This window comes from Chanodichthys erythropterus, chromosome 3 (genome assembly GCF_024489055.1).
Source record: "Chanodichthys erythropterus isolate Z2021 chromosome 3, ASM2448905v1, whole genome shotgun sequence".
NCBI lineage: Eukaryota > Metazoa > Chordata > Actinopteri > Cypriniformes > Xenocyprididae > Chanodichthys > Chanodichthys erythropterus.
In genome coordinates this window covers 17,768,346-17,785,200 of record NC_090223.1, presented here as the reverse complement: position 1 = coordinate 17,785,200, position 16,855 = coordinate 17,768,346, and the positions used below count along the sequence as shown (strand labels likewise).

The following is a 16,855-nucleotide window of genomic DNA, read 5'->3' as shown; positions in this document are numbered from 1 at the left end:
GCGAGTGGCTACCTCAGCTACCCACAAATCAGGTAACCAATTGGACCTCATCTACACATGCTATGGCTCCACTGACAATACACTGGTTACTCCACTACACACCTCAGACCACTTTCTCATCACTTTTAATCTCAACCTGACCCATAACTCGACACACACGTTACTTTTCGGCGAAACCTACGCTCCCTCGCACCATCCCACCTATCCTCTTTGGGCTCATCCACACTTCCTCCCCCTAACCAGTTCTCATCACTGGACACTAACAATGCTACTGACACTCTTTGCACCACTCTAACATCTTGCTTAGATGACTTCTGCCCCCTTTTAACCAGACCAGCCCGCGCCACCCCATCTGCCCCCTGGCTCTCTGATGCTCTCCGCGAGCATCGGTCTACACTCAGGGCTGCAGAGAGGAAGTGGCGCAAATCTAAAGATCCTACTGACCTTAACTTATCAGTCACTCCTTTCTTCTTTCTCTACTAATGTCTCCAATGCTAAAACCACATACTATCACACTAAAATTAACAATTTGACTGATTCCTGCACACTTTTCAAAACCTTCTCTTCTCTTCTTTGCCCTCCTCCCCTACCTCCAACATCAGCTCTTACAGCTAATGACTTTGCCACATTCTTCACACATAAAATAAAAACCATCAGCGGCCAATTCTTCACCCCACACACTGACAATAACATCTTAATGGAAACCACAGAAATTCTCCCCTCCTTCTCCATGCTCTCTGAGGCAGATGTTTCAAAACTCATCCTTTCCAATCACCCTACTACCTGTCCACTAGACCCTATCCCCACTCATCTTCTTCAGGCCATCTCCTCCTCAATTCTACCTGCACTCACTCACATTATCAATTCTTCCCTTCACACTGGAACATTTCCCACAGCTTTTAAGCAGGCTATGATTACCCCACTGCTTAAAAAACCCACTCTGAATCCAGCACTTTTAGAAAACTACAGACCAGTATCCCTTCTTCCTTTCATTGCTAAGACACTTGAGAGAGTTGTATTCAACCAACTGTCTACTTATCTCACACAGAACAACCTTCTGGACAACCACCAGTCTGGTTTCAAGAGTGGCCACTCAACTGAGACTGCCTTGTCAGTCTAGTCACTGAAGCCCTGAGACTGGCACGAGCGACCTCAAAATCATCAGTACTCATCTTGCTGGATCTGTCTGCTGCTTTTGACACAGTTAACCACCAGATCCTCCTGTCAACACTCATGTCGAAGGGCATCTCGGGAACCGCACTCCAGTGGTTCAAGTCTTACCTCTCAGGTAGGTCCTTCAGGGTATCTTGGAGAGGTGAGGTGTCCAAGTCACATCATCTTGCTACTGGGGTACCTCAGGGCTCCGTGCTTGAACCACTTCTCTTCTCCATCTACATGTCATCACTAGGATCTGTCATTCAGGATCATGGTTTCTCATATCACTGTTATGCTGATGACACACAACTCTACCTCTCATTCCAACCAGATGATCCGACGGTTGCTGGTTGCATTGCAGCCTGCCTGACAGCCATTTCTGCCTGGATGAAGGACCACCACCTTAAACTCAACCTTGCAAAGACGGAACTGCTCGTGGTCGGTGCCAACCCAACACTTCATCATAACCTTTCAATTCAACTTGGGTCGTCAACCATTACTCCTTCCAGGACAGCCAGGAACCTAGGAGTGGTGATGGATGATGTTTAAGCTTCAAAGATCATGTTGCGACAACGGCCCGGTCCTGCAGATTTGCCTTGTACAACATCAGGAAGATTAGACCCTTCCTATCAGAGCATTCCACACAAATTCTTGTCCAAGCTATTGTTCTATCCAGACTGGACTACTGTAATGCTCTCTTGACTGGCCTTCCAGCATGCACTGTCAAGCCTCTACAACTGATCCAGAATGCTGCAGCAAGACTGGTCTTCAACAAACCGAAGAGAGCACGACCACTTAGCTTCAAATGATGAAAATGGCCCATGTACTTCAAAAAGAAATCAGAGCATAATAATCATTTCAAACTATTTTATATGTTATGTAAATTTGTTTATAGGAACACCACACTTTCATTTCAATAAAAAAAGAAGAAAAGGAAGAAGGAGGAAGTAGTATGGCATGCTTTTTCTTATCGTCCATTTCCATGGTGAATCATCATTTCATCTCTCTATTGAGAATGTCTTGTGTGTTAACCATTAACATACTCTGGGCTGGATAAACTTACTCACGGACGTGTTTTTAAATTCCCCATGGCATAAACTGTGACAAAAATCAAATTAAAACACAGGAGGAAGTGGGTGAGGCTGACAGGTTCATAGATTGTAATCAGAACAAAAATGCATTCAGGGAACATTTCCTGAACAATAGCAATATAAATATGACTAAAAACCAAAAGCTCTTCAGACTTCAACTGAAGACATCTGAAGATCAGGCAGCGACTTTTCTAAACATACCCAAGACACGCATAGATCCCATGAGGTGAGACATGACTTTAAAATCATACAAATGGGATTTATGTTTTTTTTTTTTATTATTATTTTGAGCTGTTTATACACTTATTTAAATAATTTTTTAAATTAATGTCTTATTGGTGTTCATATAGAGAAATGCACGTTTCACTTGGCTTTGTATTACACTACATGCTAATTTTGAACTATGATTATGAATAGGGTTAGTTCACCCAAAAATAAAAATTCTGTCATAATTTACTCACCCTCATGTTGTTCCAAACTTGTAAGACTTTTGTTCATCTTCAAAACAAAAATGAAGATATTTTTAATGAAATCTGAGAGATTTCTGTCCCTCCATTGACTGTCCACACAACTACCACTTTGTCGCTTTAAAAAGTTCATAAAAAAGATCGTAAAATGAATCCATACGAATTTAGCGTTTAGTCCAAATTTTCTGAAGAGAAAACAGATCAAATGTAATTTTGTAATTACGTGTATAGATAGCACAACTCTATCCAGACTGTATAAGCCTCGCTCCTCACTTCTGTTCTGCAGCTGCTGAACACTACTGGAATTTCATCTCAGGATTTCAAGGATTGTGCATAATTTTAACTGTATGATCCACACTTATAATGCAGGTAGTAATAATAATAATAATAATAATAATAATAATAATAATGTAACACCTTCCTTTCAGGTATTTCACAAACACAGGGAGCTGTGTGTAAAGGTTTGAAACACAAACAGGGACAAATGTCTTCTGACAGAACTCAAGGTCAGTGTCCATCACCTTCTCCCTCAAGTAAGTGCTTGTTTTGAATAAGTAATTACTTCACAACCACTCAAATTCTGCCCTGTCTCATGAGATAGTAAAGTGTCCATCGTATCAGAGATTGTCTGATTATAGGGAGATGAGAGGATCTATATCTCTTACCAATGAAAAAAGCGTAACATCTAAACTTGGATCACAAGACGCAGCTCATCCTATCATACAATGGCAGTGACTTCAGCAGCCAGCGTTCAGAGTGTTATGACAGTCAGTTACAGTTTTCAGTTGGCCTACACACAGTTTCTCTTGGATCAGCGCGTTGGTCTTGTTAATAAATGTTCTATATTTGGTGTTATATTGCTAGTAAACATACAGTGGGGTGACCAGATGTCCCTGTTTTCCAGGAACAGTCCCAGTTTTTGGTGTTCTGTCCCCTACTGGAGCTGTCCCTGGAAAGTCCCCATTTTACAGCTCATTCAAAACAACCCATAAATACAAAAAAGCCCAACCAACAAACAGCAGCCAGTTGGTTATCGGAGCAATCAAATAGTTATCAGATTCACCAACAGAGGGGGCTCTGCAGCTACACGTGGTCGCACACACGGCTGCTTCATGAAGAATGACAATTATCAAAATAAACATTGTTATCGGTTTCAAGGTAGTAACATACTATTATTTTATAGTTAGTTTTATAACAGGGCCTCAACAGTGTGCAGGATTGTTACACTCAGATTTGAATAAATAAAAGAAATACACTTGCAACTTATTTTGTGCTTAAAAAATGTCTAAAATGCAAAAAATTAAAAAAGTTGAAATTTCTGTAGACTAGGCCAATACAGTATAAACAGCCTGTGAAAATTAAAATATTAATTAAATTAATAAAATGTTAATAAAATATTTGTTAAATTCCGTTTTATTTATCGTATCTTCTCATATACGTTGTTTTATTTTTGTAATGTGTTTTTGTAACATCATACTTTGGTTATAATAGACATTGTTTTAAACAATCAGTGTTTACTATTAATAGTGTTATAGTCAGGGATGTAACAGTATTATCAATTTTGTGGTATCGTAATAGCAAATATTATTATGTCTTGATATTATCGTCACATGACTTTATGAAACAATAGCACCGTGTCTACACCAGACGTGACTTTTTTCACGTCGCATTGCACCGCAACCAGTGTAGACAATATCACTGATTATAATGGGTTCTATTGTCTTTTGACGTGTTGCATCACACCGCTTGTGCCTGGTGTAGATACGGTGTAGGTCTTCCATGCAAAAAGTGTTTGTTTTTTTTTGGCCTGGTTCCGAAACGGTTCTGGTGTGATGGATGGGCGATTTGCGATGAGCATATCCTTTAATAGAGACGTCTCACCTCATGAATATTATAGCAATGAAAAGCCCTCGCGCTACTCATATAATTACGTCCGATATCAATGCAGAGAGAGAAAGAGAGAGATTAGAAAATGCCTTGGCAATACATTGTAAAAATTGTCATGCCAATAAACCACACTTTGAATTGAATTGAATTTAATTGAAATTGAATTGAGAGAGATGTGCACAAAGGCAAGCTGAACAATTATTCTTTAAAAGATCACGTTCTCGATTTCATCACCCACATGATCTAATTCCTAAATGACAATGGTTCATCCGTGTATATTTAACCTTTGACAAAAATAAAATCGCAACATTCAAATCTGCGTTCGCGCTGCAGCAGATCTAGAGAGAGTTGTCATGTTTAGACATAATCTTTTCAAACACACAGTATCATTTTTTCTGGTACAAATATTCCAATTATAACAGAAGTATACAAAAGTTATTATTCGGATAAACGCTGATGTCTACGTTACCGATCAAAATAGAATAAATCACCATTTGAAAGTAACTGGTGCTTCAAATAACGACTGTATTGATTGCATTGTTGCACCACTAGGTGGCAACAAATTATTGTTAAAATTGTATCACTGAATCATTCTTTTAGAATAGGGATGGGCATTTTTCTAAAATATTGTATTAGAATATTTGGGCTCGTAAAAAGCGAATATTCGAATATTCGTTTATTTAAATTACATTAAATGAGAAAGATGTTATTTTTTTTTAATTCATCAAGATTTTGTAACCATTTCTGAACAAGCTTATGATTAGGCAATATGTGCGACAAGCTTATGTTATATCTTAAGGTTTTCTTTTAGTTTAAAGCATTAAAAAAGTGTAAACAAAAAAATATAAAGAACAAAAACATTTTAAGCTCAAGCAGCGCTAATAAAAACGCTAATAAAGCAAACAGCGGCAGTTATCATACAGAACATACATAAAACACTCGAGTCAGTATATGGTTATCGTGTTCATATTGTTTCACATGTTCATGTTGAGAAAAACAATATCCACATGCTCAGGTGAGACAATGTGCTGCGCTGGCAGTCGCAGAGACACAAAGATAACGGTGTACTAGCTAAGTTTCTAACAGCAGCACTTTGTGTTTTCCATTTTCCTCTACGAAACTTAAGGGAAGTTTTTGTCTCAAGATCATTTTGCTATAAGATAAGTTATCTTCTCGGCTTACTCAGGGTACAGCTGAGCTTTCCTGTCGTGAATGCAGTGATGGACAGATGTCTTTCCTCATTCGACAGGTGTTTGGATTTCATGTGCTTTCTCATTATGGTGATGATATTATGATAACTCGGTTTCATTAATTAATTTGGTCAAAAGTAATTCCATTTTGTAAGATCATTTTCATCGAAGTAATTCCAAACTTTGCAAGGCAGACCAGACGTCAACATTATGTGATGATCAAATACAATAAACTTGTTAAACACGCTCCACAGCGCCACCCGGTGCATTTAGTTATAACTGCAAGTTTTAATGCTTAGGATTTATCATGAATTCACTGCATTTACAGCCAGCAAAGCAACATAGTAAAATCTGAATAGTATTTTTATATTCCGAATATTAATTACAGATCGAATATTTGACTATTTGTGCACACCCCTATTTTAGAAACAAGTGAAATCTTTATGAATCCAATTTTCACCTTCACAATTTGTTGTAACACTTTACAATAAGGTTAATTTGTTAACATTAGTTAATGAATTAACATGAACTAACCACGAGCAATACATTTGTTACTGTATTTGTTAATCTTTGATAACCTTAGTTAATAAAATCAGCTGTTCATATTGTTCGTTAGTTTACAGTGCATGAACTAATGTTAACAAATACAACTCTTGAGAATGTTAGAAAAAAATGATAGATGTTACTTTTGTCAAGGTCCAGCTGGTGCAATTTTTTTTATTTTATAAAAGAGTTTTAGGTCATTTGAAGCATCTCATACTATAACCTCATACCTCTAAAAAACAGTTATGATTAGAGGATAAAGAAAAGAGGACAGGATATGACATGGTTAAAGGGTTAGTTCACCCAAAAATGAAAATTCTGTCATTAATTACTCACCCTCATGCTGTTCCACACCCGTAAGACCTTCGTTTATCTTTGGAACACAAATTAAGATATTTTAGTTGAAATCCGATGGCTCCGTGATGGCTCCGTGAGGCCTCCATAGGGAGCAATGACACTTCCTCTCTCAAGATCCATAAAGGTACTAAAAACATGGCCGATTTCAAAACAATGCTTCAGGAAGATTCGGAGCACAAATGAATCAGTGTATCGAATCTGCTGTTCGGAGCGCCAAAGTCACGTGATTTCAGCTGTTGACAGTTTGACATGCGATCTGAATCATGATTTAACACACTGATTCATTTATGCTCTGATGCTTCCTGAAGCAGTGTTTTGAAATCAGCCATCACTAAATAAGTCATTATTTTGTTTTTTTGGCGCTCCAAAAATATTCTCGTTGCTTTATAATATTAATATTGAACAACTGTACTCACATGAACTGATTTAAATATGTTTTTAGTACCTTTATGGATCTTGAGAGAGGAAATGTCATTGCTCCCTATGGAGGTCTCACTGAGCCATTGGATTTCAACTAAAATATCTTAATTTGTATTCCGAAGATTAGCGAAGGTTTTACGGGTGTGGAACGGCATGAGGTATTTAATTAATTAGGTAGAGTAATTAATGACAGAAATTTCAATTTTGGGTGAACTAACCCTTTAATTTGTACATCATTGTAATGTTCAATGTTAACACTTATGGCACTTTTTTCCAAGTCTTCATTTGTCTTTTTTTTTTTTAAATATCACAATAAATATCATATTGTGGACTTTATACTGAGGTATTATCATACCGTGAGATTTTGATATTGTTACATCCCTATTAATAGTGTTTTAGTGAATTCTATTAACACCAGACCAAAAATCCTAATAATCAATGTAGCCTAATAACAAATGAATTTTCAGTGAAATTGTGTTCACTTCAAATAGGAAACGTCCCTGTTTTCCATTTCAGAAATCTGGTTACCTTTAACGTACACTAGGACTGCAATGTTTGTGGAATTACTGAATTATTGTGCTTTACTGAGCGATAAAACAAAACGTGAACTACTCTGAGAGCTGCAGATTACCGATCACTATAGTGCGCGTACATATATATATATATATATATATATATATATATATATATATATATATCCACCAGACCGCCTATTAAAGTTATGAAGAAAGTGTAAACCGGCGTTGCGGCAGTTACACTTTATCCGTATTGAATAGGGAAGGCGTAGGACATGGCGTAAGCTTTGTGAACTGCAAGAGTTTTACACTTTCTCCAGGAAGCAGTCTGGATATATTATATATTATATTAGATATATTACTTCATAAGTTGTTTAAATATGGATTTTTTTTTTTTTTTTTTTTTACACAAACACATCGCTTCATTTCAAAAGGCCTTTATTAACCCCCTGAGGCCATGTAGAGTACACGTTTATGATGGATCAGTGTGGATGGAAGCACTTTCTTCAGCTCATACTTATGACCCCTGTTCACTGCCATTATAAAGCTTGGATGCATCAGGATATTTATTTATATATCTCAGATTGCGTTCATCAGAAAGAAGAAAGTCATATACACCTAGGATGGCTTGAGGGTGAGTAAAGCTTGGGGTGATTTTCATTTTAAAGTGAACTAATCCTTTAACTTACCCATTCTGGCAGGTAATCATGGCCATCCAACGTGAAATATACAAATAATTTTAATAGCATGGCCATTCAAAACCCTAGGGTCTACCATGTGCATAGTGAAGCTATCAATGGCAATTAATTTGGACAGAAATTAATGTAAACACAGATAGCGGACACCACTTGCATCTAAAGTGAATGTAAACAGACTGGCCAAAAAATTGGATATGGTCAGAAGATTGGATCCATCTGTGTATTAAGTCTTGCAGTGTAACTGCAGCCCTAGTCCATCATGTGTGAGTTCCCCATACCTACCATCCAGCGTGGTGTGTGCTTCAGCCATCCGTGATTCCCCACATCTGTAAGAAAGGACATTTCTGGTTTTATCCATTTTCCATTAATTGAAAGCATCATTGGACTGTCTGCTCACCTGTTTTCTGCCATTACGCTCAGTCCTGTCAATTAAACGTCCTGTTCATGATATCTCTCTGTCTGTGTTCCATAACACTTATACACAAGAGTGAGCATATTTTAAGATTTTTTTTTTTTTTTTTTTTAATTTCAATGATGATATAAGTTTCCATTCCTTTAAATGTTGCAGGTGCAGAAGCCGCAAAAGCAGCATCTGCAAATGCAGCAGCAGGAAAAGGCATGGAAAGTCTACAATCACCACTGCTAGCAAAAACATGGAAGCAATCACCATTAAAATTAACAGTAATAATAGCACTGACAGTTTCAGCAGCTGAAATAATAATAGATATGGCAGGACCAGCAGTTTTTAACAGAGTTGCAGGACCATTAGCAGGAGCAGCAACAGGAGCAGGACTATGCATTTTAAGATCACTAAGGGAAGCAGGGGTGAGAGAACAAGCATCAATAGTGGGAGCAGCAGCAGTAGCTGGAGGCGTAGCAGGAACAGTAGCAGTAGAAATAGTGCAGTTATTAGCACAATCACAAAGAGGATCAGCAATAATTGGAACAATGGCAGGAGCTGCAATAATAGCAGTATCGGGACTACATATGCAACTGCTAATAGATACAGTAAAGCGGGTAATAGCTCTAGTAGGAAGAGAAATATCAGCAATACAATGGGGTACAATAGTAACAAAACTAGCAACGTTCACAGCAACAGTAATCAGAGTATCAAAAACAGCAATAGCAGCTGTATTTAAAATGTCACAGACAGCAGCATTAGCTATAGCGGCAGCAGCAAGAGCGGCAGCAGCATCAGAATCAATAGCATCAGATGTAGCAGCAACAGTAATCATAGCATCAAAATCAGTAATAGCAGCTGTAATTAAAATGTCACAGACAGCAGTATCAGAATTAACAGCATCAGGTGTAGCAGCAACAGTAATCATAGCATCAAAATCAGTAATAGCAGCTGTAATTAAAATGTCACAGACACACGCACCAGTGGCGGTAATAAAAAGAGAAATATCAGCAATACAATGGTCTACAAAAGTAACACAACTAGCATTGCTCACAGCAACAGTAATCAGAGTATCAAAACTAGCAATAGCAGCTGTATTGAAAATGGCAGCACCATCGGGTCCAGCAGCAGTAGCAGGAATAGTGGAAAGACTTGTGGCAGGATTGGGAATTAATGGACCACAACAGGAAGGAGAATCAGAGACACAAACACCAGTGATGGTAAGAGTGCAGATTTTACCAAAATAACTGCTTTCACTATTATTAATTTTGAAACCTGTTTTTAAATGTTTTCATTTTCGGGCCCCCAAAATGCAGCTGTCATGTAAATGAACAGCCAAAGCACATAAGACGTTTTCTGTTTTTATTTATGCCATTAAGGGTGTTTATTGGCTAATGGTAAGCCAAACAGCCAGTTTCACAGACAAGGCTTAAGCTAGTCCTAGACTAAAATGCATGTTTGAGCTGCTTTAACTGAAAGCAACTTGTACTGACATATCTTAAAATATGTCACTGCCATTGTTCTGTCTCAAGATGCACACCAGTAATGATTTTTTAGTGTACATTTATAAAAGATACTTAAATATCTTAATTGAACTAAGGACTAATCCTGGCTTAGGCTAAGCCCTGTCTGTGAAACTGGGCCAAAGTGTTTAACAGGTATTTAATAGGCCTATAATTGAAATTGGATGCTGTATCCTCATTATTGTTCACTCAGACTATCCAACTCTGAGTTTCAAAGAACATTTGCCAACTTCAAAAAGTTCATAAAAATGCAATATATTTGAAATGACCATATAGTCAAGTCAAGTCACCTTTATTTATATAGCACTTTTTACAATGCAGATTGTGTCAAAGCAGCTTTACAGTGATAACTGGTACATAAATTTTGGCTGCACAGCAGCTCTTAAAGAATAGTGTCAATGCAGGCAGATCAGAAGCACTGTTGAATAAATGTCAAGAATACTGTTGAATATCAAATGTCAAGTGTCCCCAACTAAGCAAGCCAAAGGCGACAGCGGCAAGGAACCCAAACTCCATCAGGAAAGAAAAAACCTTGGGAGAAACCAGGCTTAGACATGATTGCTTTATATGATGAAGAGATTTAAATAAGACACACATACTGTACATAAAGCATATCAGATACATGATGCTGACACACTTGTATGTGAAATACAATACTATATTGAATCACATATTGATGCACACAGTTTTTGAACTTGTCCATCCTTCAATAAACTCAGGTTCAGAGACAGTGGCATTTTAGCTTGCTTGAACATCTCTATTGAATTAATCACATTTATGTTCAGTTTGCAAGCTGTAAAGTGACACCAAACAAAATCAGAAATCAGAATCTTTCATCAGAAAGTTGCAGAAGTTTAAAACAAACCATTTTTGCACCTTAATTTCAATAAATTCTGTGATGCCAGTGACTCCTAGTGGAATTACAAAAATAAAGCATATTGTTTCAACAGTTAAAAGCGAACAGTAAATAGCGAGACATACTAGATGCATTTTAGCTGTGCTGCTATGTGTCAAGAGTAAGCAATTGAGTAACTCTGTCTAGAGAGAATGCTAGCATCTTGCCCATTATAACCTACCCAATGTGTCTGCACACTGGGAGCATTTCAACACATCACAATAGGGAAGAAAAAGACAATTGCAACTTCCCTTTCATAATTTACACATTTTACACACATTACACTGACAGTGATGGGCAAACTCCATTCACACATAGTGGGATTCAGTTGTGTCATATAATCAAATAAGCAAGTTTGTGATTGATCAAGTAATGTTTGATCATAAATTAAATTTACAGATTAAACTTGATGGCCAAACATTAATTGATCCATCACAATCTTGCTTATTTGAATATGTGACCCAACTGAAGGCCTAATTGCAGTGAATTTAGACTTGCACTTCTGTAACAGGGGGAAGTTTAAAAGAAAAAGCACTGACAATCACATGGCCTTCAATACTGAATATGATTCCATGTGAATTAAACAAAATAAAATAAATCTGTTATTATTGTGTCTATTAAACAGAGAGATAACATAGACCCTGGAGCAGCAGGAGATCAAGACCAACAGCAGGAAAAGACTGAAAGTGAAAAAATAGAGCATCTGTTTCACAGACTTCATCTTCACAGGAACAACAAACTGAGAGCTGCAGATGTTCTTCAGATAACTAAACATTCATTAGAGACCCATGAGTCTTGTGCTGAGGAGGAGCTGATTCAGACTTTCCTACAAAAGCTACTGATGATGAACTACAGAGCAAGATACATTAATGTTAATAAGGCCAGTGAACATGATAAAATGCTACAAAGACACACAGACACATCTGAAGACATTGGAGATATATTCAAAGCAGTGTCATTGTCTAATAAAGGAACAAGTCAGTTTGATCTCATTCACCCGATGGATGTTCAGATGGCGGTGTTTCATTGTGCTGATGGTTTCCTGAAGCAGCTGTTGGTCACTAAACTGTCCCAGTGTCAGTACGCTCTGCCTCTGCTTGTTCCTGATCCATTCACACAAGAGACTGAGTTTCCTCTCTGGACATTCAGACAAATCAACAAGAGCTGGAAGATGAGAAACGCCAACAATGAAATCATCAGTCAAACCCAGCCAATCTACAAGGCAGAAACTCCAATGGTGTCTTTCTTCAGGTTTGGCTCTGTGTCTTCATCCAAATCTCAGCTGATGAACAGTCTGATCAATGAGAAACACAACACGTTCTTCCACAGGAACTGCCCAGGCAGCAGCAGAACCAGAGTCCTGGTGAATGGAGTGGTGGAGATCGCCTGGTTCTGCCCCTCTGGATCATATGATGATAAATTCAATGACTGTGTTGCGTTCTGTAATCTACACGGAGATGCTGGAGACCATGAGATACAGCTGCAGATTCTCACTGAAATGAGCTCAGTCAATGTTGTTCTTCTACCTCAACTGGACATGAATGACAGAAGTGCAGAAAATATCCAGAGCCTGTTCAGAATCACAAAGCCGCTTATTTGTCTATGTATGGAGGACAAATCTACTGTAGTGAAGATGAATAAAGGGAAATTCAAGATTGGTCTGAAAGACAGAAATCAATCAGATGTATCTGAAGAACTCAGAAAAACTATAAGTGATTGTCTCTCAGAATCATCTTCCACTTTCAGACTTGAAGATGTGTCCAAACACTCAGACATCAGAGTAGATGAGGAAGAGGATGAAGACTGCAGGAGAGGAAGAGAAGCAGCACAGCAGATGATGAGTTTACTGGAGAAGAAAGATCTGACAGAAATCAAAGAATTATTTCTGCCTCATCAGGGGAAACTGTGGCATCTGTGGAGTCAGAAGAACAAGGAACTACATCGACCTCAAGCAGATATGTCAGAAATGGAAATAAGTAGAAAAAAAACAGAGATGAATAACATCCGTACACAGCAACATGAATCTAACAGTGGAAGATTTATGAAATTCTTTATTGAAGAAATGACCTCTAATGATAAACATGATACGTTTTTTCTTAAATGGCTCAGAATCCTCCTGGATGAATATATCTCAGCTGACCTTTCAGCTCTACATCACAAGTATAATGAAAAGTGGTCAACAGTTGTAAAACTAAAAGAGAGTCATGATAAAACTGAGCAGCTAAAGACTGAACAAACTGAACTTGAGACAATATCTGAAGATCTTCAAGCTGCAACCTTTGGTATGGAGCACATCATGAGGGAGATCAGTCAAATCTATGAATCATGTTCATCTGTGAAGAAGAACAAGAAAGATTTGCAGGTTCACTTCTCTTCTCTCCCGAGTCGTGCAGCAGAGATGATGATCTCTGGATTTCCACTGGAGCTGATGGATGGAGATGCTGCTCATGTTCCTGTGATCTGGATCTCTGCTGTTCTAGATGAACTCATCAAGAAACTGGGAGACAAGAGAGTCTTTGTGCTGTCAGTTTTAGGGATTCAGAACTCTGGGAAATCCACCATGCTGAATGCCATGTTTGGACTCCAGTTTGCCGTCAGTGCTGGCAGGTGCACCAGAGGAGCTTTCATGCAGCTGGTCAAAGTGTCAGATGAGATGAAAACACAGATGAACTTTGACTATATTCTGGTTGTTGATACTGAGGGTCTTCGTGCTCTAGAACTGGCTGGAAAATCAACAAGAGATCATGACAATGAACTGGCCACATTTGTTGGTGGTCTTGGAAATCTAACATTGATCAACATCTTTGGAGAAAACCCATCTGAGATGCAGGACATTCTTCAGATTGTTGTTCAGGCCTTCCTGAGGATGAAGAAGGTCAGACTGAATCCCAGCTGTGTGTTTGTGCATCAGAACATTTCAGATGTCACAGCTGGAGAGAAAAACATGGAGGGAAGGAGACGACTGCAGGAGACACTGGATGAAATGACAAAACTCACTGAAGACTGTGATGCAGAATGTTTCAGTGATGTCATTAGATTTGATGTTCAGAAAGATGTGAAGTATTTTGCTCAGCTTTGGGAGGGCAGCCCACCCATGGCACCACCAAACCCAAACTACTGCAAGAATGTACAAGAGCTAAAGAAAACTATTATGTCTCATGCCTCAATATCACATGGAATGATGTTGACAGACTTAAAAGATCGTATTAAAGATCTCTGGGAAGCTTTACTGAAGGAACGATTTGTCTTCAGCTTCAGAAATTCTCTGGAGATTTCAGCCTACAGGAAACTGGAGTCCGAATACAGCAAGTGGACCTGGAATCTTCACAATACCATGAAGGAAACTGAGAACAAACTACACAACAAAATAGAAAATAAGGCCATTCATGAGGTTGATGAAACTGATCTTCAAAAAGAGCTGAAGAAGACAAGAGAAGAAATGGAAAAATCAATGTTAGATTTCTTTGAGAAAGACAAAGATAAACATATACTGATTCACTGGAAAACATCATTTGAAATCAAAATCAATGAGCTTCAGGGAAACATTGTGAAAGAAACCAAGAGGAAATTAACTGAGATTCTTCAGCAGCGACACCTGAAAAAGGAGATTGATGATCAGAGGACAAATCATGAAAACACTCTCATTGAAAAGAGCAAAGAACTTGCCTTAAAACACATAGGCAAAGTAAACGATGAAGAAACACTAAAGAAAGAGTTTGATTTGTTTTGGAAACAGAGTGTGCAGACGATTATCACAAACACTCCTCCAATCAAAGATATTGACATAATCAGAGATGTTAGAGAGATCCTCAGTGACATCTATGGAAGTGTTTCTGTTGACCAATGGAGAGAAAGCAGAGATATTTTCTCTGTGTCCAGTTATTCAGTTTATGTAAGGATAAAAAATGTAAGAGTTACAGAGAAGGATGAAGCGATGTTAGATTATGGTTCTCTATCTAAAGAGGATGAAGCTCAAATAAGATCATTAGTCATAGATATTGATAATCAAACAGCCAAAGAGATTCAGTCATTTAACATTCCAAAGATGGGCTACAACACCAGCTACATTCAAAAACTCACAGTTAACATCAACTCAAGAGTTAAAAAACATGAAGAATCAGTGAAATATGAGTTCAAGAATGAATTCTTCATTGATTTGGTTCTTTCCACCTGTACAAGAGCAAATGAGATGATCACTGACCAACACAGACTCTTCAAGGAAGCCAATGATCCTGTAATATATGTTGAGAAAAAGAGAGAAGAGTACTACAGTATATTTGTGAAAAACTGTCATGGCGCAACATCAGCTGCCATTTTTGGTGAGATCATCTGTCAGAAACTGAAAGAGCCCATTAAACAGAGTGTCTACAAGAAGACTGCCAGAGATTTGGCAGATGAAATGATGAAAAACTGTCAATCACTGAAAGGAAACAGATCCAATCTGGAGAAACACATCCTCACAAAACTGGCAAATGAGGAGAATTTTGACAAATACATGAACTACATTAAAAATCCCAGAGAACACTTCAAGAGTTTCATCAGAGATGAAGTCAGTCAGTACATCACTGATAAGTTGAGAGTCGGTGTTTTACCCAAGATGAAGGAGAACATTGAACTCCTGCAGCAGAATATCATGGAAGCAGCACATGAATCTACTGAACATGTTCAAGAGAACAGTGGAGATGTTGGTTTGTGGTTGAAGAGTTTCACACAGCAGCTCTCAGATGTGCTGATCTTCTCTGAAAAAGACCTCAGTGGAGTGAAACATGATGATGTTGATGATTGCAACCTCCTAGAAGATGTGATAAGAGACAAACTTTCTATTATAATGTCTGACATCAGCAGAATTAACAGAGAGACTTTTGATGAAAAACTGGACCTCAAGGAAAGACCAGATGAGCTTCTGATTGATCACTTCTGTCAGTGCTGTTGGGTTAAGTGTCCGTTCTGTGCAGCCATCTGCTCCAAAACCATAGAAAACCATGATGGAGATCACATTGTTCCTTTCCATCGCATTAATGGACTGAATGGGTGGTTTTATAGAAGAACAACAAACCTGTCTACTGACATCTGCACATCAGCAGTAGCAAGTGATAAATCTTTTTATCCCAATGCCTCAGAAGATAAAGTGCTCTGGAGAGAATACAGACAAGGAGGAGGAGTTTTTGCGAAGTGGAGCATCACACCTGACCTCTCTGAACTGCCCTACTGGAAGTGGTTTGTGTGTAGATTCCAGAAAGATCTGGAAAAATACTACAAGAAAACATTTGAGGGGAGTGGAGAGATTCCAGATGAATGGAGAAATCATAAAAAACAAGATGCTATTCAAAGTTTGGATAAATGCTTTTGACGAATCTAAGAATTCTCAATAACAACCTCTGTGTGTCTTTTTATTTTCTTTGTTTTTGATTGATTTAACTTTTTAATCACTTATAATCATCAGTCATTTATGTAATTGTCATTTGACTTATTTTATCATTTATTATTCATATTATTTGATTTACATAATTTAATCATTTATTCATACTATTATTATCTGATTTATATCATTTAATCATTTTATTATAATTAAGTTCTGTCAGTTTATATTTGTATTTTTTATACTATACTTATTTTCTTGCTCTTACAATGCTTGTTTTTGCTATTTACCCTTAAGATTGTGTGCAAAAAGAGTTGTTTGTCTTCATGAATAAGTGATAAGAGAACGTCTCCAT

The 16,855-nt window shown here is 37.8% G+C and overlaps 1 protein-coding gene across 1 annotated transcript; it reads left to right on the top strand.

The window, feature by feature from the left end:
• Positions 1-9,826: 9,826 nt before the first annotated feature.
• On the top strand, positions 9,827-16,491 carry LOC137003862 (interferon-induced very large GTPase 1-like). The gene is made up of 2 exons (XM_067364122.1): positions 9,827-9,943; positions 11,767-16,491. The coding sequence occupies exons 1-2, from the start codon at positions 9,827-9,829 to the stop codon at positions 16,489-16,491; spliced, it is 4,842 nt and encodes a 1,613-aa protein (XP_067220223.1).
• The last annotated feature ends 364 nt before the right edge of the window (positions 16,492-16,855 follow it).